This window comes from Drosophila virilis, chromosome 2, assembly GCF_030788295.1.
Source record: "Drosophila virilis strain 15010-1051.87 chromosome 2, Dvir_AGI_RSII-ME, whole genome shotgun sequence".
Taxonomy (NCBI): Eukaryota; Metazoa; Arthropoda; class Insecta; order Diptera; family Drosophilidae; genus Drosophila; species Drosophila virilis.
The window spans coordinates 19703227-19724411 of record NC_091544.1 but is presented as its reverse complement, the minus strand read 5'-3'; the positions used below and the strand labels follow the sequence as shown (position 1 = coordinate 19724411).

The following is a 21185-nucleotide window of genomic DNA, read 5'->3' as shown; positions in this document are numbered from 1 at the left end:
CTATGACAGCCGAGCAACGAGGAAAGCTTGTTTACCAGACAAATAAATATCAACAGGTAGCAGTGAGGACATCAATAAGGTAAAGTATTGTAGTCAGGCATCACTTTCACAATCAAAAGATATATAACTTGTTTATTTGACCATTTATTATATCGTATGTATACTGTAAATGCAAAGAAATGAGCTATGACTCTGTTCTAATGGATGCAATAGAGCAGTGGGCAACTGCACAAGAGTTGTTTGCACATATGTATTCTATATATTATATTTAACTAAACTTACTAATAATGTGTATGAGCAAGCGCGGCTAATTAAACTATAAACTTAGGGCTAACAGTTAAAGACCGAAAACTAACGTAATACGAATTGGAAGAGCAAATAATTTAGTCCTTTTCTAAGTGGTATAACTTAGTAATACAAAATGAGTGGGCGTTTAAACTAATATCGCGGCGTTATTCGAGTAAAGTAAACCAGTAATTGCAACCATATCTAGTCATATATGTGTAACGCTTACACATTAAGTTGGACATTATGAATATATTCATTATATAGATTTATATGTATGTATAGATTTATATATATGTGTTTTCTTCATATATATTATTGTCATTATTTATGCGGGAGAAATTCCACTATGGGGTTTTGCTTTGTAGCTATTTGCACAATTTAATACATTCATACTGTTACGTTTTATTATGTTTTCTCGCGATTATGTGAGTTTTATATATTCGTTGGCATATAATACTACTACGCTATGTATATATGCTCTATATATATGCTTGTGTCTACATATATATGCACTTGTATAAATATTTTCTATTTACGCAACGGCAAACTCAAGAAATGCAAAAGATCAGATCAGTTGAACTAAGCCATATCAAGGTGTTCTCTATATAGTAAGCTACTATATAATTTACAAGTTAGCAGTTAGCTGCAGTTTTGACTGCTTAAATAAGCTCGGCTACGGCATCGTCGCCATCTCGTATTGGTGCCTGGAATGTGGAGCCTGTGAACTCGTACATCTGCAATAAGCGTAAGAGATTTATTGCTAGGCATGCAAAATATGCGTCTGCTGTGCGCCTACTTACAGAAGGGGCTCGATTGTTGCGGAGTGTTGCATAGTCTGCAAAATCGTTGACATGTGGATCGACGCGGGTTAGCAGCAGCCCAGCACCACCGATGCCGCCGGCACTGCCCGCACCACCGCTGCGCATGGAGATGGAACCACCACCACCATTGCTGCCTGAGCCGGCTGTCAGGCGATTCTGATTGTTGCGTGGTTGTATGGTGGCATACGTATTGTCCACCGACTGGCCATGATGCACCTGCTCCAGCGAGCTGCGGTGATCCAAATGCCCGGGCGCATCCGAATTTGATATGTGATCGGGCTCCGAAAAGACCTGCATGGTGAGCTCCTGTTCCTCATACAATTTGAGCTTTCTGCGAAACGATAAAATCTCGTTAAATGTATGAAATTTGGTAGAGTCTAAGGATGCATACTGTTCAATCCACAGTGGATTCTCGGTCGTATTCAAATCCTCTATGATTTGCTTTTTGATCAAAGCCTCCTTGCGACGCGTCTCAACGGGCACAGAGAGATTCCAATGCTTTAGACAACAGCAGAGCACAATAAAACTAATGACGCCCACGAAGAGCACTATGACCAGAGCAACCAGACCAGCAACAGCCAAATCAAACTCATCCTGCACAATGGCTATGTAAGCGGGCACTACATTCTCAATGGCAAAGCCAGCATAGTAATCCTGTCAAGAAATACACAGGCACAGTATTATATTAAGGGTTGTGGGCAATTCGGCTGGTGTTACCTTGAGATAATCATAGTTTCTGTCAATATCCTTGAGTATTTCATCGACAGGCGCAATTTGTTGTGTCTGCGGTTCTACGGCATGGAAATACAGATCACACCAATCCATGCGAATGCGTCCAATTGAGTCCAAGTGGAAACGTATCTCATCCACAATAATGCGATGCTGTGTAGCATTTCGTAACTCGGCTATAATTTCTTCCTGCTCCTGATAGACCTCTTCGGGCGGGCGCGATAGAATCACCCTAACCAGTTGTGTGCCATCAAATACCCAAATCTGAAAAGCATATATCCTTAGCTCTATTGTTTAATTGTTAAATACGTCAAACCATCATACATAAACTTTGGTATTGGCCGATCGCTGTGGCTGCTCCAGTTCACGTGCAACAATATCCAGCTCAAAACGATCCTGATTATACTCCGCCATTATGGTATTAGCCGTGATGCGGCCATCCTGCGATATAGCAAAGGGACTGGGCACAATGGACCCCGTTGATTTGGTGGCACCAAACTTGTACAGATTGGAGGCAACAATCATATACTCGATTTTGGCATTTTTACCCTGATCCGCATCGCTGGCATTGACCAGCGTGATAGCCGCATTCATCTTGGCATTGGCGTTGACGCCCGCATAGTAAACGGATTTCTCGAACACCGGCGCATTATCATTCACATCCAGAACGGTAATGCCGACCTTGGCCACAGTATTGTCCCGATTCAGTGTCTTGATGGAAAACGAGGCGCGCTCCTCTTCGGATATATGCAAATCTGCTTTGATGCTGGCCAAGATGTACAGAGTATATGCATCAGTCTGCTCACGATCCAAGCTTTTGTTCGTGTAAATATCCCCAGTCAGTTTGTCTACATAGAATGCGCCATCCTCATTGCCGAGCAACATATAGTAGAATATATCACGATTGTGTTTGCTGCGTGAGGCTGCTTGAATGTGTCCAATCTTAACATCACGACCGCTGTTTTCATTAATCGAGACTTTGTAGGGATTGGAGGCGTCCGGGAACTCGGGGCGATTCTCATTTGCATCAACAATGCTGACGGTCAGCAGACGCAGCGATTCAAATGGCGGATTACCGGCATCACGTGCAACCAATATAATATCATAGCTGCAAAACAAATGGAAGGAAGCAAATAGAGGTACTCCGACTTGGGAACTATCTTGTTCTTATTGTTCAACTTACGTAGCGCGATTCTTGCGGTTGAGCTGCTGCCTGGCACGCAGCTCTCCGCTGGCCTCATCGATCTTGAACTCCGTCGTCTGCTGCACATTTTGATTGTTCACCTGTAGATGGTAACTGATCTTGCCACTACCATCGGTATCATTGTCCAACGCCTTGACTGTCAACAGCAAATAGTCCGGTTGCACAATGTCACCAGGTATTTCAATTGTAGCATTCGACAGAGCAGGAATAACAAACTCTGGACGATGCCGATTTACGCGCAACACCGTAATGATTGCTCTTGCGGTGCTCTCCATGGTGCCCGATCCCTGGGTATCACGGGCAGAGATCAGCAACTCGTAGACACCATGTTTGCCGGCCAAGCTTTGGGCCGGATAAATGATGCCCGATTGTGCGTCCAGTTTGAACAGTGCCAGCTCATTGCCCGCCGTTATAATGTAGCGCACATCTCCGTATAGACCCTCATCCAGATCTATAGCCTGCACCTGCAGCAGTGCAGCCGGTGGCTGATACGCTGCATTTTCCGACACCGTCGAATTGTATACGGTGCGCGTGAAAACTGGTGCATTGTCATTGACATCCAAGATGTTTATGTGTATCTGGAAAAAGAAGAGGCAATATGAGATGCTGTTTATATATCCATACTTATATCTAAATATATATCTATATCTATATCTATATCTATATCTATATCTATATCTATATCTATATCTATATCTATATCTATATCTATATCTATATCTATATCTATATCTATATCTATATCTATATCTATATCTATATCTATATCTATATCTATATCTATATCTATATCTATATCTATATCTATATCTATATCTATATCTATATCTATATCTATATCTATATCTATATCTATATCTATATCTATATCTATATCTATATCTATATCTTCATTATTCACTGCTGAAAATTATCTAGTGCCCTCAGCACAGCACGATTTTTTAGACTGCATGCTTGATCTTTCGTTGTTTCAAATCAATTCAATTTCTAATCATATGAATAGAACACTTGACCTTGTATTTGTTAACGACTACCTTATTTCTAATGTGTCTAGGTCACCTCCTTTATCTCTTCCTGAGGATGTCTATCATCCAACTTTAGAGATTGCAATGCTAAATTGTAATCCTTCCATTTCGTGCTCATCAGCCAATAAGCCCCGCTATTGCTTTCGCAAAGGAAATTATTCCTTGCTGAATCAGCTTATTTATTCAACCGATTGGTCTTTCTTATATGACTCAGTTGATATGAATACAGCCATTAATTCTTTTTATATCACCCTAAACTCCCTCTTAGATGTGTGTATTCCTAAGTCAATTCCTTCGACTACTTTTTCAAAACCACCCTGGTTTACTCCCAGATTATCACATCTAAAAAATGTAAAATCCAAATATTTTAAAAAGTTTAAAAAGTCTGGTTCGTGTACAGACTTGGCTAAATATTCCATAGCCAAGTCGAACTTTTTTCTTCTTAATTCTCAATGCTATGAGAATTATCTAATTCGTTGTAAAAGGCAATTCGCCCGAAATCCGAGACAGTTTTATAATTTTGTAAACTTGAAGCGTAAGTCTTCAACTTTGCCATCTTCTTTTTTTCTTGGGATGGATAAAGCTAGCAATGACACTGATTCTGCTAACCTCTTTGCTAATTTTTTCCAATCAACTTACTCTTCAGTCTGTCCTAATACTAATTCTTACCCTTATACTATTTCCTCCGCTAGTTCTATACCTCCCCCCATTATTTCACACTCCTCTCTCCTATTAGCTATAAACTCTCTAAAATCTTCTTACTCTCCTGGGCCGGACAATATTCCTAGTTGTCTACTCAAGGAGTGCAGTTCTTCCCTTTTCTATCCATTGCTAAAGCTTTTTAATCTATCCCTTGAAACTTCTGTCTTTCCATCTCTTTGGAAAGAATCTTATATCATTCCTCTTCACAAGAAAGGTGGGAAGTCTGATATACAAAATTACAGGGGCATTGCAAAACTGTCTGCTATTCCTAAATTATTTGAAAAAATAATCACTTCGAATTTGCAGCATTTCTGCAAATCAGTTGTTTCCCCTGTTCAACATGGATTCGTAAAGAATCGGTCAACTACGACCAATCTGCTTGAGTTTACTTCCTTGGTAAATGATGCTTTCCTTTCGAAAATGCAAACTGATGTCATTTACACTGACTTCAGCAAGGCGTTTGACTCTGTGCACCATGACATTTTACTTTTTAAACTTGACCGAATAGGTTTCCCTCTGTCCCTTTTACTTTGGATTAATTCTTATTTAAAAGGTAGGACCCAAAGAGTAATACTGAGGTTGACTACCTCTAAAAGGGTTCACGTTACTTCTGGTGTTCCTCAAGGTAGTCATCTTGGACCTTTACTCTTTACACTTTTTATAAATGATCTTCCTTCTGTTATATCACATGCCCGTGTACTCATGTATGCGGACGATGTCAAACTTTTTCTATCATACACTAACCCCCTACATCATTCTCGTCTACAAGACGATTTGAACGCTATGCAACTTTGGTGTTCGGCCAATCAATTGCATCTAAATTGTTCAAAGTGTATGTTTATGACTTTTAATCGTACTACACCTTATCTTGTTAGTTATACAATCGACAATATCCCTTTGCAACGTATACTAACAGTTAAGGATCTAGGCGTTATTTTTGATTCTAAACTCTGTTTCAATCTTCATATAGATACCATTGTTAATGAGGCAAAAGGTGTACTTGGATTCATTAAACGATGGTCTAAAGAGTTTAACGATCCTTTTATAACAAAACTTCTGTACATCTCTCTTGTTCGCCCTATCCTTGAATACTGCTCTTGCATCTGGTCTCCACAGTATATCAACAGCCAGGATCGTATTGAATCTGTTCAGAAGCAATTTCTGCTTTTTGCCTTACGAGGTTTAAATTGGGACCCTAATCTTCGGTTGCCGTCCTACTCCAGCAGACTGCTTCTTCTCAACCTTCCGTCGTTAATCAACCGTAGGACAATTCTCGGTGTTGTCCTTCTACATAAGTTGATTATTGGCGACATTGATTCTCCTTTTCTGCTAGGGCGTCTTCAATTCTCTGTTCCGGCTAGACCAACCAGAAATTATCGCCCCTTATTACTATCTACGTGCACAACTGATTACGCTATGCACAATTCTTTTCGCGTGCTATGTAAAAATTATAATAGTTTGCATCACGTTTTCTCTACCGAACTGTCTCTACCCCTAATAAAATCGTTGCTTTCAGGATACCTTCGGGAAGTCGCTGACCATTCCCAGCTATGAGCAGGGGCATAGCTAGCCGGACAGGCTGAATAATTTTCCCCCACCGTGTCGGTGATTTCCCAATACTTTTCTCTTTGTCCTATCCACTTAACACTCTTTATCTAACTTACATTGCTTTACTTTATTAACAATTTTCTTACTTTCTTTTTTCCTACTTATTGTATTTTCTTTATTAATTTAGCAAATTAAGATTATTTTTAATTTCACTTGAGATCACTTTTTTCCTACTTACAACCTTCTGCTTAGATGTAGGCTCTAATAGCGTCACTGACAAAATTAGCTGTGAAAAGGGGCACAGCTGGCCGGACTGGCAAATAAAACACCTCCATCGGTCGGTGATGCTATTTAGAAAATTGTATCCTTTAACTAGGCTTTTAGAATATACTTATATTGTACAACCTGTTGAATAATGAGGAAGACACTCGTTTTGTCGACCATTAATAAATAAATAAATAAATAAAAATCTATATCTATATCTATATCTATATCTATATCTATATCTATATCTATATCTATATCTATATCTATATCTATATCTATATCTATATCTATATCTATATCTATATCTATATCTATATCTATATCTATATCTATATCTATATCTATATCTATATCTATATCTATATCTATATCTATATCTATATCTATATCTATATCTATATCTATATCTATATCTATATCTATATCTATATCTATATCTATATCTATATCTATATATATATATATATATATATATATATATATATATATATCTATAGTCTATATCTATATCTATATCTATATCTATATCTATATCTATATCTATATCTATATCTATATCTATATCTATTCTTATCTATATCTATATCTAGATCTATATCTATATCTATATCTAATCTATATCTATATCTATATCTATATCTATATCTATATCATACTATCTATATCTATATCTATATCTATATCTATATCTATATCTATATCTATATCTATATCTAATCTATATCTATATCTATATCTATATCTATATCTATATCTATATCTATACTATCTATATCTATATCTATATCTATATCTATATCTATATCTATATCTATATCTATATCTATATCTATATCTATATCTATATCTATATCTATATCTATAATCTATATTCTATATCTATATCTATATCTATATCTATATCTATATCTATATCTATCTATATCTATTATCTATATCTATATCTATATCTATAGTCTATATCTATATCTATATCTATATCTATATCTATATCTATATCTATATCTATATCTATATCTATATCTATATCTATATCTATATCTATATATATATAAATCTATCTTTTATTCTATCTATTTCTATATATACTTTTATTTTCACTCACCGTTGCCGTTGCCGACTTTTGCACCGTTGCTGGTGCCTTATCCTGTGCCACGACGGAGAGAGTCAGTTCCTTTAGCTGCTCCCTATCCAAAATGGATGCATTGGCCACCATCACGTTGCCCGTGTAGGCATCGATGCTAAAGTATTTGTTGTTCTCGCCAATAAGCGTGTAGGTCAGCTCGCCAAAAGCGCCCACATCTATATCGTGGGCCTCCACTTTACCAGCAACGGTGCCGCGTGGTGAATTCTCTGTTATATTGAAGTAGTACTCAGAGTGGGTAAAGTGCGGCTCGTTGTCATTCAGGTTGATGATGTCAACAACAATGTCCGCTGTTGCTGTAAGCGGCGGCACACCTGTATCACTGACTGTGGCCATGAATTTCACCTCCTTAACGGCCTCATAGTCCAACCGGGCAGTCGTGTAGATGACGCCAGTAGTCTGATTGATGGCAAAGTAATCATTGGACGTTATGTTGAACTCGCCAATGCTGGAGTCCTCGTCGCTAGCCTGCAGAGTGGTCAGCACTGTACCAACTGGTTGCTCCTCAACCATTTGCAGCTTAATCACCGGCTGTTCTTGGCTCCAGGGTGCATTGAATCTCTGTATTGAATGGGAAAAAGTGGGGGCGAGAGCATGTCGTTTATGAAAATTGAGTCAGAAAATATTTGGATATTAGGCTGCTTTCTGACGCTCAATATGGCGCAAATTATGTCCTATGGGAAGCTAAAGATACTCTTTATAAACATCATTGCCATATTGTACAAGGCGACCGCTTTGAATGTCCACCGATTGCATTCGGATTTGCGCGAAACTAAAGTGCTGGTCAATTCAGCCAAGCAAGAGGTCTGGATACGTGAACTTTTCATATTCCTCATATCTGGGTTGGTCCTAATGCGCTTTCTAATGTGTTTTCTTGGACTAGCGTCAAATATCGTTGCTATGTAAGTTGAGAGATTTTGTTAACTGGAGTCTCCAAAAGTCTGTAGCTTAATCATTATAAGAACGTCTAATCGCGTCGGGGAGACATGGCCGTCGGAAGTTCCAATATATCTTCAATTTTTGCTGCAGTACATATAAATATAAGTCAGACCGATGGAACTTCTTAATATATCAGTTAGGTCGGCCCCAATTAAGTGCTTGACATCACTTAAATAGTTTTGGCAATAATTTTTAATAACGGACTACTTTATCATATACCTTCCATGCTTACACAGATATTTTGATCTTCCCGACAGTTAAACGTTTTTTTTTTAATATATTTATATTGAACTCGGACTTGAACATAATAATGTAGTTACCATACTATCGGATCGCTAAAATATGAAATACTTGGCGTATTGCAAAGGTTAGATTTACAATTAATCGTTGGATATTCGGCATACAAAGAACTTAAATTTCTTGTTTATATATGTACTGTCTGAATGTTATTTTTTTGCCTCTCCTGAACGCAGCTATCCAATTTTGACAAATTCCCAGCCGGAACTGCTAATGCCAACAATTATTGTGCAGGTCCTTGATAGTGTTGTATTGCACATTTACGAGATAGTTTTGGGATATAGCTGTCTAAAGTACCTATACTCTCAATCGTTTGCTGTGTTTGCGATATTCCTGGCCAAGATGGCCATCAAGGCCACCTGCTGTATAACGGTGCTGTAAGCAGCGACTAAAGTGTTAAGATACTGTTTAAGACATTGCTAGATAGAATTAAAACATCTGCTAATACCTGGCTAAACTTAATCAGTATCAGAACACCGTATCTTTAATATCAACCCTGACTTTTTTAACCCTGTTCGCAGTAATATCTACTCGGAGAAACATCATCAGATGACAACGAATGTGGCCTACACTGAGAATGGAGCCAATCTTGAGCGCGACAGTAGCGAAGAATTTGAAATAGCCCATCAACATTTTCGGCCCATCGGTTAGTAATAAAGAGTGAGTGTAAATTTGACAGTGGAATTGAACCTACCGGTGGTATTTTATTCACATCGATGATCTGTATGATGAGTAGGCCGCGTCCCTGCTGCACATTGGGTGCCGTACTGTCCGTAACGAGCACATTAATGCGCATGACAGCGAACAGATTGCGATCCAGTTGCCGGTTGACGAGAACTTTGCCATTGCGGGCAATGGCAAAGTATTCCTTAAACTGTTCGCTGTGGGGCAGCTCCTTACCCTCCTTGTCGATGGCTGTAATGTCATCGGTGGCGGCAAACTCGAGCGCATTATGCGTGGCTACATCTGGATCAAGTGCTATCAGTGTGTAGACTAGTTGGCCAGTTTGCGCATCTGCCCGCACCTCAGCGTGCTGCGTGGCAGGCACGAAGTAGGGATCTTTATCGTTGCTGTTTTGCACATTGATTGTCAATGTGGCGGTGCCCGTGAGACTGGGGGTGCCCTGATCGGCAGCTTGCACCTGCAGGTGATAGGTGTTCCGTCTGTCGTAGTCGAGCTTTCGGGAGACGAACACCTCGCCAGTGCGCTCATCAATGTCAAAGTCATTGAAGCTGCCCTGCTGTATGCGATAGCGTAGTTCGGCATTCTTACCAGTATCCAGATCTGTGGCCTGCAGCCTCTCAACGCTGGTGCCAATTTCTGAGTTCTCCTCGACGATAGCGCTATAGTTCTGCTGCTGAAAACTAGGCATATGATTGTTAACATCGCGCACTGTGATGTTAACGCCACAGTTGGCCGTGAAGAGCCCATCATTGGCCTCCACCACAAAGATGAGCTGCTCGCTCTTCAGATTCGTCACATCCAGACTGGCATTGGGGCGTATACTAATCTGGCCGCTGCGCTTGCCAATGTCAAAGATGCTCTCGATCTGTGGCGAGCCGATAATCCGGTAGCTAATGCTAGACATTGTGTCCGCATCGCGTGCTTTTATCACCAATGGGGAATCAAATACAAAGGCGCCCTCATCCACACTGGCACGGTACAAGGGACTCTCACATATGGGCGGCGAATCGTTGGCATCGCTCACTGAAATGCGTAGGGACACCACAGAGGTCTGACCTTGTCCATTGTCATCGGTGGCCTGCATAATAATCAAAGAAAAATAGATTGTCCTGCAGTTATTGATCACAATATCTATGCTGATGCCGGCATTTAAATACCCTAACCAGCTAAAAATGTAGATAAGCTTTACGAGAATCTAAGCTACTGGTGTACACTTCCCTGTAAAGTCTGCTTTAATGAACATTCAATGATTTCAATTTAAAGGTTAAATCGATAATTTAAAGCTTTTAAGACATTGCATCTTTTTTTTGACATTGATTTAATCATCTTAGAATTTTGGATTATTGGTCTTTTTGGAAAGAAAATCTAGCCCTTTTTTGGATATTTCCCTATGATAATTAGTCTAAAAAAAAAAATAAACTGAGGACATAATAATTACCTATTTTTTAAATGAAATAAATTTATAAACAAAATGAATATGCAGTTTATATAGTTAAACTTATAATCATTCTATTCTTTTATATAACAAGGCCGCCTACCAACTGCAGAGAATAGTTAACTAGCCCCGTTACAAGCTGATAAAAAAAAGTTGTTTGTCAACCTTTTCCCACACCCACCTTGTATGACAAGAAGTACGTGGTCTCCGATTCATAGTCCAGACACGTCGGCGGCGCCTCGCTGCTGGCGGTTTTTTCGTCATTAGCAGCTGCCTCGGCTGCTGCTGTTGCCGCTCCCGCTGCCGGCTCAGACTGCAACGGCGCCTGCGTGATTAAAGTGTATTGCACGGTGGGTTCTGTGTTAATCTGTCGCTGGTCGACGTTGTGTTCCGCCTCCATGGAGAGCATTTCGAGTGCGTGACCATCGCTGTCATTCTCATGGAGGTCACGTCGCTGGCGCCTGTTGCGCTCCTGCTGGCAATCGCCCAGGGTAATGACGCCCGTTTGCTCATTGACATGAAACAGTTCGGCACCGGTGCCGGAGAGGCTGTAGCGTATGCCGGCATCACCAAAGCTGCTCGAATCCACATCTTTGGCAGTAATCGTTGTGATATATTGTCCTGGCAGGGCTGCCTCGGAGACAGCGGCCGAGTAGCTTTCCTGCTCGAAGTTAGGCTTGTTGTCATTAGCATCCAGCACGCTTACGGTTATGGTAGCCGTAGAGGATAATTTGGGCTCCGTGTCCGTCTCCTCGGCAATCACCAGGACTATGAACTTGCGCTGATTGGGATTCTCGTAGTCCAATGTGCCATTGGCTACGCGTATGTTGACCTGTGAATAGCCTGTCACCAGCTTGGGCTCCACATCAAACACACCCGACACGTCCTCTAATCGCAGCGCAAACTTTGAGTTGATGCCCACATCAGCATCGCTGACGCTCATGTCCAGAGCCAGTGGAGTGCCCTCTGGCGTGTTTTCGAGCAGTGAAACTTCATATTCCTTTTTATTGAATGTGGGAGGCGAATCGTTGACATCGCGTATGGTCACAGTCGCTCTAGCCGTAGCACTTGTCAGCGGATCATCATTGGGCACACCATTCACCAGTTCGCGGGCGCGTATCATCAGCTGAATAAGACCCGTCGAATCAGTTAAAGCCTCACGATCTAGAGGCTTGGCAGTACGCAGCTCGCCGCTGTGAGAGTCTAGTAGGAAGTAATCGTTGGGATCTAAAGGCATTGGGAGAGACGAAAAGTAAGTTCAATCATTTAAGGAGAACAAATACTCTTATACATTTAAAAACTATATCAATTCTAATTTTAATTATAAAAAATGTTGTGGCCTTCCTCCTGTCTGGGCTCGAAGCCTAATCTTCAAGCTCCGAATACAGCAATGACTTCGATGTTTTCTCATTTATTATTACCGTTTTAATGAACAACTAATTTAAAAAAAACTATATAAAAGCAGAATTGCTCTTTCATATAGACTTTTACCATCATTATTCTCCAGTTGAAGAAAAAATTTTCCGAAAAGGAAGCTTCTGTACATTTCAGATTTGTAGCTCTTACGGCTTTGGCTGTGCGTTGATTACTTTCAAGTCAATCAGTCAGGACCTACCACTTAAATTAATTGAATTTTTGCCATCAATTAACTTACTGCTGAGCAAATCGTAGACTATTTTTCGGGGTTCTCCTGTGTCACCATCACGAGCGTGTACAGTGAGCACCAATGTGTTAATGGGACTGTCCTCGTCAATGACTGTCGATAGCGAGCCTTGGAAGACTGGCGGCTTATCCTGCACATCCTTGACGCGTACCTCAAATGTTGTCTGTGTTTTGTGCGCTCCATCGCTAGCCTCGATTTGAAAATGGTAAATCATACGCTGGTTGTAGTTGAGGGTATCGTTAAGCACCACTGCAGCTGTTAAGATGGTCGCCTCTCTTGTCAGCAATTGCAACCGGAATCTGCAAAGATCGATAGGATTTTAAATAGAAGTTTTGAACAATGCTTGACTTGGTCTTACTTGCTGCATGCCTCAGGGCTTTGCTGCTGGGGTAAACACTTTAGATCAAGGCTGTCACCAATTGTATCGCGATCCTTGACCAAAATTTTATCAAAAACCGTGGTGCCCACAACGGCATCTTCGTTTACATCAGCCTCATAAGGGGTCTAAGGCAATAACGTTAAAATCAATGTGAATCATTCAGAAAAATGTTGCGCTGCGTTTCCACTTACATTCTGGAACTCTGGCGGATTATCATTCTCATCGAGAATGATGAATGTAATGGGCTGTTCAACAACATTATCTTGCTCTGATTCGCCATTTGGATCCACGCGATCTCTGATCGATACCAAAAATGTCAAACTGTCCGTTTCTTCGCGATCCAATGGCTTGACCAGCGTTATATTGCCAGAAACTGGATCTACGCTAAAGTGATCAGAGCCAATAGAGCCAAATGTAACATTGCTTTGCTCAGGATCGAATCCCTCTAATCGAAAGACCACTGTACCCACTGGCACGTTCTCATAGAGCACAATATTGTTGAGGGTCTGGGTAAACACCGGCGGTAAATTCGTTTCAGCTGGAGAAATGTTGCAGGGTTAAGCAGATTTTACAGGGTATATAAGATAATGCTTACAGCTCACTAGCTCCGATGCCAGGCAGATAATTAACAGCATTAGCGTCCAATTCATTTTGTTTTCTGAAACGAAATCAAATAACAACGTTGTGTTTATTTATGTTGTCTGATAAAACATATAAACAAACTAAGGCAAGCCGATTTGCCAGCTTGTGCCAAATTACAAAATAAGAAAAACAAAAAACAGCAAATGCTGTTAACTTGTTTTCACTTTTGGATTTGCATTTTTTCGCCCATTTGTTGCACAAACAAACAACAAAGATAAATTAAATTTCATGCTGAAAATTCAATTAGCTGACAACACACAAACAACAGGAAAGCGCGCGCCATGGCGGAAGAGCGGAAGGGTGGGGCCGAAGGGGATAAGCGAGCGGCGACAAACGACGTCAACAACAATGGCCATAACAATATAACGATGCTGATGATAAGCAACAAAACAACAACAAGAACAACATCCAGCAACATTGTTCCGAATTGTGCACTTTAACTGGAGTCGAAGTCCGGGTGGCCGGGTTTCGAGCAACTGCCAGTAGTCGCCCGCTTAAGGCCGCCAAGGTTTTCAATGCGTCCGGCACGCACGAGCAGCGCTTCGGGCCAGGCTTTAAAATTGTCAGATATAACTACCAGCAGCAGCAGTAGCAGCTATGTCTGTGCGGCTTGTGCTGCTTATAATCTCACAGACAGGAACAGAAATGACACACAGGGTGCCTGGTCCAGATGTAGGGCCCCAAGAGCTCGACTTAAAATGCTACGGTAAAGCCCGTATTTTGTGTTTTTATTTGCTCGGGCCGAGGTCTAGCACAACTGTCCACAGTATTCTGTGGTCCATAAACATACTATTTACCCACCCGTTACCGTAAACCATAAACTGAACATTTAAAGGTTGTGCCAGTTGTGGTTAGTTTGGCATTTCGGACTTTGTACTAGCACCGATCCTACAAGTTAAATGGCCAGTATAATGCGTATAGGCTTAAAGGTCAGCGATGTGCTTTTAGAGTTCACATTGAACACGCTTAGGAAGGAGCGTTTAAAACCCATATGGCGTTATACTGATCTCAACTTCACAACTATTATTATTGCTATTATTCTAAATATTATTGATAGTATAATATAATATGAAAATTATCAGCAGCGTGAAGTACCGGATGCATGTCACATGTTACCCCGACTTCAAAAAAAAATTGATTTGGATGAGGGGATACAAACATACCAGTGTGGCGGCTGTGTGAAACGCAAAAGATAAAAACAAAAAAAAAAATAATTATATTATAATCATTAATAATAAGTATTATGAATATTATTATTATTATTATTATTATTATTATTATTATTATTATTATTATTATTATTGTTATTATTATTATTAAAATTATTACTAATATTATGATTTTTATGTATATTATTTATACATTTTTAATTTCCTTTGAATTTTCCCGCAGTTGGTTCTACTTTGCATATCGAATTGTTCTTTTAAATTTCAACCATAATACTAAGTTGAAATGCTTTTAAGCGTTTATGTGCGTTGTAGTTGATGTTTTAAGTTTATGTTGAACTAGTTGCTGCTGTGACTGCAATGTTTACTTGTTTTTGCTTGTTGCAGTTGCAGTTGCAACTGTCGGTTTAGTTGTTGCTGTTGCAGTTGCTCTATTGCCGACGAAACATTTATGTCCTGTTCAATGCTATTTTGTGCTGACATGAATAATTTCTTGGTCTAAAATACTTCCAGACAGGTCAGTTGATTACAATTGTGCAATCTAATTTAGGGCTGTTTGAATTATGTGTCCGAATAGTCAAGAAACATGTGTCCATTTGGATAATATATTGCAGTTTTTTTGGACCACAAAGAACTTTTGGCATTATTAAGTAAATTAGGTCTTTTATGACATTCACACAAGTCCCAGGTTAAATTGGTGAAATTTCGTTTGCGAATAAAACTCTTACTGGCATATGTTAAACATGCGTTAGAACATTTCAATTATTAAAAGTAAACAAATGCAATATAATATAACTTAAATGTCAGGCATACATTTTATTTACTTAACATAAGTATTTTATACCCTTTCTGCAGCCACAAACCATACACTCTTTGAACTTAAAGCACTCACAAGTCAAGTACTCAATCTAAATGCTCAAACCCATCCATCAAAATCATCAAATTTCAATCACATAGTAATTTTATATGTTATATATACATATATATAGCTTTTCATGTTTGTCAATACTCAAACCTGTTGATGGATATTTGCCTTTGCCTCAGATTTAAGCCCTTCGATGGCTGCGCGTATCTTCCTGCTATACGTTTTTTTTTACATCATTTTTATTATTTTTGGTAGCTTTTCTCCATCCTCTTAAGTCATCATCATAAAACGCAAAATACACCTTAAGTCAAATTTGCTTTATATAAGGGTGTGGATCGTTTATGGGTCGGGAAGGGGGAGGGTTTGGGGCCAATCTCATGTTTCTATTCCATATCGTCGTCGACGAGTGCTGTGCAAACTCGACGTTCATGTTCCGTAATCCTTCATGCAGATTGCCTTTCGTGTAGCGGGCAAGTAGCGAGGGCAGGGCTGGGCATGGTGGAGCAGGGCATGCCAAACATAATAAATCATATTTATTTAAAATAAATTGTATTTCTTCTGTTCTGTTTGGCAGAACTCGCAGAGTCAAGCAGCCAGCCAGCCAGCCAGCGACCAGGCTAGCCAAATCACTTTTCTTTGGGTCTGCGGGCAATAATAATTGAATTATGTGCGCATCAAAAACTTCTCAGCCTCAGCATGCCCGCCAGTTGCGACTAGTTGCAAATTCATTTTGCTCTTTTTGTTGAACACATTTTTTTTTTAGGGGAATGCTGAAGCTAATGCAGCAGCTGATGAAACTGGCAAGTTGCAAGCCAAATCTGGACGCACTTTTTATGGCTTCTCTCTCTTTTTAGTTAACACACTTTGTAAATTTCCCCCTCTCTCTCTCTCTCTCTCTCTCTCTGAGTGTGTCGCTAGCGGCAACATAATAAAAATGTCAAACTCCTTATGCTTTCGCTTGTAATACATCAAAATATGTTCTTTATGTTTGTAACGTCCTTGCCTAGCTTATTTCCTTTTGCCTGCTTTTGAAGTGAACGATGTCTGGCAGTTCTTTTTTGCTACTTCTTTATTTTGTGCAACATTTGTTATGGGGCATGATGATGATGATAGTGATAATAATGATGACATCGTGTCGTGCCGTGTCGTGTGCGAGTTCACAAAGTGCTCCACTTAAATATGCTATGTAAATCACCTGTGCGAGCTTCCTTCTCTATAGCAATTGCTCATCCATGTAGCCCCATACTCCCTTCTTTCCCTCTATCACGCATATAACTGCCGGCTGCATGGCAGTGCTGACATTTTCTTTATGTCCTGTAGTTTGTTCGGCCCGAGGCAGCTTCCAACCGTCACCAGATTCTATTTAAACGGCATTATCTTCAGTTGCTGACTTATCTTATCTCTACTCTTGCCCCCATGCAACGTCCTATAGCTATATGTAAAAATTGCAATCAGGGCTTACTAAAGGGTGTATTAAAGCAAGTAGAGCTACACAAAAAGCTTTAGTATAAATTCTTATCTAAGAGTGTATTTATACACCTTGAATTGGTTCAAGAGCTATTCGATTTTACTTTAACATGATATTCTAACCAATATATTTGACAATTGAACCTTAATACGTTCATAACAAAAAATTAATAAGAGCTCGGAACAACAAACATCTTAATTGTGTAGTTGTAATAGTTTTCAATCTTTATACTTGCTTTAAATTTAGAAAATTGCCTCATAAATTCGATTATAATTTAACTCTATTTAAGAAATTAGATTCTGCAATATGATTCTTGATTCTGTCTATGAATCTTTGGAACTGTATAAAATTAAATCAAGAAATATTCAAATCTGTGTTTTAAAGTTTTCAATATATAAGCGAAATTTAAAACTAAATATCATAATTACTCCAGCCAACGACCACAGTAGCCCTGGCTATATTCCTCCCAACCGCTTTATTTGAAACTAACTCTGTTTTGTTTATAATTAAATATATCTAAATGCATTTATATATTTTACAGCAGTTTTGATCGCTAACAGGATATTTCAAACGTCGATCTTTCGTATGTCCCCCGTGAATCGCATTCAAATTGCCTTTTTTATATGAGTCTGTTTTATTTTCGCGACGCTTTCGCATTTCTGGGTCCCCGCTACCTACTTTACACTCTTCCCCCAGTGGCCCCGATTTCGAGGCAGCCTTTTCTTAATTTATTCATAAGCCTGATGGTAGCGGCACACATCTTGAGTGGAGGCAACAACATTACTATTACTCATGTGGGTGGCAGCAGCACACTCCACTTAGACCTAAACTCACACATGGACACACACAGATACAAGCACACCTCTAACTACCCCACCTGGCCCACCAGCAAGCTGTGGCAACCACGTGCGTGCGGCATCGTAATTCAACGCCGCTTGTTTGTTTAGCTCCGACAAGCCGGTTTGAAGCAATTTCCTTGGCCTGCCCCACCTGCAGGCAACTCCAGCATGTCAACCACCCAGCCAGCTTCAGCACCTCCCTCTCCTACTCATCCGCGTCCTCATATAATTATGCTTTGCATGTTGCGAGCCTTGTGCTCATTTCGCATTCACAGCGCTTGTGACAGTTTAACAAATTTTGAATTTAAATTGCACCTTGCACTGCGCAGAGCCTAGAGCCAGCTTGAAGGATGGGAATAAGCAAATTGGGGTTGGGGAAGCTCGAGACTTGAAGACACGTTGCCCGCACCTGTTGTTACTCAAGTTGCGCATAAATCTGTGTGAGCGTTAATCGCTATCACAGTGGCTTCATACCAAAAGTTGTCTAGCAGTTGCTTACTTAATTTCCAAAATCCACATAATTATGAACGCTACGTGCCGCATCGGAAAAGTTCTTGGCTTGAAGCTTATGGAAAAGCCAAAAAGCAGTGCCAGCTAAGTATTATCAAGTTTTCCCTCGCGGCACCATTGTTGGTTTTCCCACGCGTATTAATTCAGAGCCCACCCCAAAAACGGAACCAACGCAATCCATAAACCACGCGAGACTCTCGCAGGTAAGTCGAAAGTCAACTTTAAAATACAGCACAAAAATGAAATTAACATTGTTGTTGTTTTTTTATTTTATCTTTTTTTGTTCTTATCATTTACCGAGGGGTAGTTTGTTGTGTGTGTGTCTGCATATTGGGGAGCGTTAAACAGTTGGGGCGCGTGTCGATTGTTCAGCTGAAGCTTCTACCCCGAGCAGCAGAAGTTTAAATTGGTTTTATGTTAAAGCCAAATGAGTGACTCGAGCTGGCCGCCACGCCTGAAGTGTCTGGGTTTGAGTTTTGCTGGGGTTTGGTCGGGGCTAGGGGTGTTCTGTTGCCAGTTGAGTGCCAGGAAATGAAATTTCTTGCGAATTCCTTTTTTATTTCATGTTTCTGTGCTCCGTATTGCACAGCTTAATGGAATGGCAACTGCCTTTGGGGCTCTGAGAATGAGTCTTGTAACTGGGTAGCCTCTGGGGCACTTTTTGCTCCTGGGGCCCCTGTCACTTGAGGAGTGGCCGCTTAGGTTTGACTGCTTGTCAAACACAGCAAATGTTTTGAAATATTTCAAGTACTTGACAATGTGCTAGCCATCCCCTTGAAAAGTGACCCGCTGTGCCGTTGATTTACTCGCACCACCACAGCAGTCTAGAGCGTTTAAAATAAATCACAGTAATATATTTGCCTGATTTACTTTAACAAAGATATTTCAACGTCTTAACCTTTAGGCCTCCCTAAATACGTTGTCCAAGTGATCCAGTCACATGGAAATCCAGTAAGCAGGATCGAATTTGGATCTGAGTTTAATTACATGAATATTATTGTGTATAGTTTGTGTATACAAAGTATTTAAAGTATTTAAGTCTACCTATTCAGAATAAATTATTTTTTAGAAACAGTTAAAAACAAACAGCTCTTCTATGAACAAATATTTCAATAACATTTGAATTATCCTTAGCTATTGATCAACTACCAAGTCGAGCTATCAAAGTCTATTTTATTATTATTATTATTTTTTCTATTTTTAATCAAGATAACATTTGCTGTGTTTATTTAAAAAATAAATTGTTGAGTAAAGATTAATATAAAATAAATATTTTTTTGTTGAAACGTTAAAATAAACTTATATTTATTCGAATGAGCTAATTAGCGAATTTTTTAGTACTACCCCAAGCACCGCTTTAGTGTTAAATGTTTGTTCATGAAAGACTTTAATACAGCGTAATATATTAAGTTAAACGTTTTGCTTTTTTTTTTATACCCTGAACCCATTAAAAATGGGTATAAGGGTATATTGTATTTGTGCGAAATCCAAATGTATGTAACAGGCAGAAGGAAGCATCTCCGTATATATATTCTTGATCAGCATGTCCGTCTGTCTGTCCGTCCGTTCATCCGAGGATCTCAGAGCCTATAAGAGCTAGAAACTTCAAATTTTAGATGTAGGTGCTCCTAGTGCCTGCGCATGTCGAGTTTATCCGATAATCGATAACTTACTCCGTTTCCAAGCTTTTAAAATAGAATATATATATGCATTTGATGTTGGAAGAAGAGGGTTCAGGGTATCCCCTAGTCGGGAGCTCCCGACTAGAACCTCGTACTTGTTTTTTATTGCTCTAGAGCTGGAGAAACTTTTCCTTTCAGCTGCCGCAAAGATTTTCGTAGCTTTGTGCAAGGTTTTCACGTTGCACTGCGGAGACAACAACATACTGCACTTAACACCCAGCTTAAATCGCACTGCCACCGCCATTATCAGCAACAACCTAGTACAACACAGCGGCAGTAATAACAATAATCAGGAGCTTAGCTCTTGACGCTTTAACACTTTCCAATGGGTGTTGCCTCGGAGCGGGAACTTGGCGGGTTCATGGTGTCGTATGCGTATGTGTGTGCGTGTGTGAGTGTGTGTGTGTGTGTTTGTGTGTGTATATGTGGTAGGCCCAATTATGTGCCTGTGTAGTTCATACAAGAGAGTGCAACAGCATATGTGTGATTGTATTTTTATTTGTGTGGTATTAAGGTTGTGGGTGGCGAGGCCACTATCAATATTTTGCAGTCTGTAAAAACAAAAACATAAATTCGAGCTAGATCCATGTTGTCAAAACTAATTTACAAACGAATAAGTTTGCGTATCAAGTAAACTTATTTGAGTGCATAATCTATATAAAGGTACAGAAATAAATAAAAAATACTATAAAAGAGTAGACTTTAATTTTGCTAGCTTTGTCGCTTTACAGACAACCTCTTTACTCTTGTTGCGTACTTTGTTGAATGTTGTCGTTCTGACCAACAGATCTCTCTTAAAAAAAATTTTAAGTAAAAACTATGAATTAAATAGTTGATCTAGTTGACTAGTTAATACATATATTTTTAGCTATATCACTGAACCAAAGA

The 21185-nt window shown here is 39.6% G+C and overlaps 2 protein-coding genes across 7 annotated transcripts in view; one reads left to right on the top strand and one right to left on the bottom strand.

The window, feature by feature from the left end:
- Nucleotides 1–124: 124 nt before the first annotated feature.
- The window catches only part of Cad87A (cadherin 87A), a 63550-nt gene continuing 42489 nt past the window's right edge, over nucleotides 125–21185 (bottom strand). For all 6 annotated transcript variants that reach the window (XM_070207039.1, XM_070207038.1, XM_015171720.3 and 3 more), the window contains 13 exons: nucleotides 13721–13783; nucleotides 13317–13663; nucleotides 13105–13250; nucleotides 12738–13045; nucleotides 11265–12310; nucleotides 9659–10726; nucleotides 7690–8289; nucleotides 3022–3620; nucleotides 2163–2946; nucleotides 1827–2102; nucleotides 1501–1763; nucleotides 1089–1440; nucleotides 125–1022 (listed from right to left, as the gene is read on the bottom strand). In XM_070207039.1, coding sequence (XP_070063140.1) covers nucleotides 948–1022; nucleotides 1089–1440; nucleotides 1501–1763; nucleotides 1827–2102; nucleotides 2163–2946; nucleotides 3022–3620; nucleotides 7690–8289; nucleotides 9659–10726; nucleotides 11265–12310; nucleotides 12738–13045; nucleotides 13105–13250; nucleotides 13317–13663; nucleotides 13721–13783 — 5927 coding nt within the window. In that variant the 3' untranslated portion in view covers nucleotides 125–947. The remainder of the gene's footprint in view (nucleotides 1023–1088; nucleotides 1441–1500; nucleotides 1764–1826; nucleotides 2103–2162; nucleotides 2947–3021; nucleotides 3621–7689; nucleotides 8290–9658; nucleotides 10727–11264; nucleotides 12311–12737; nucleotides 13046–13104; nucleotides 13251–13316; nucleotides 13664–13720; nucleotides 13784–21185) is intronic.
- LOC26530705 (uncharacterized) lies at nucleotides 8318–9648 on the top strand. The gene is made up of 3 exons (XM_015172332.3): nucleotides 8318–8630; nucleotides 9141–9341; nucleotides 9486–9648. Exons 1-3 carry the CDS (start codon nucleotides 8323–8325, stop codon nucleotides 9613–9615), a joined length of 639 nt encoding a protein of 212 aa, XP_015027818.1. The 5' UTR covers nucleotides 8318–8322; the 3' UTR covers nucleotides 9616–9648.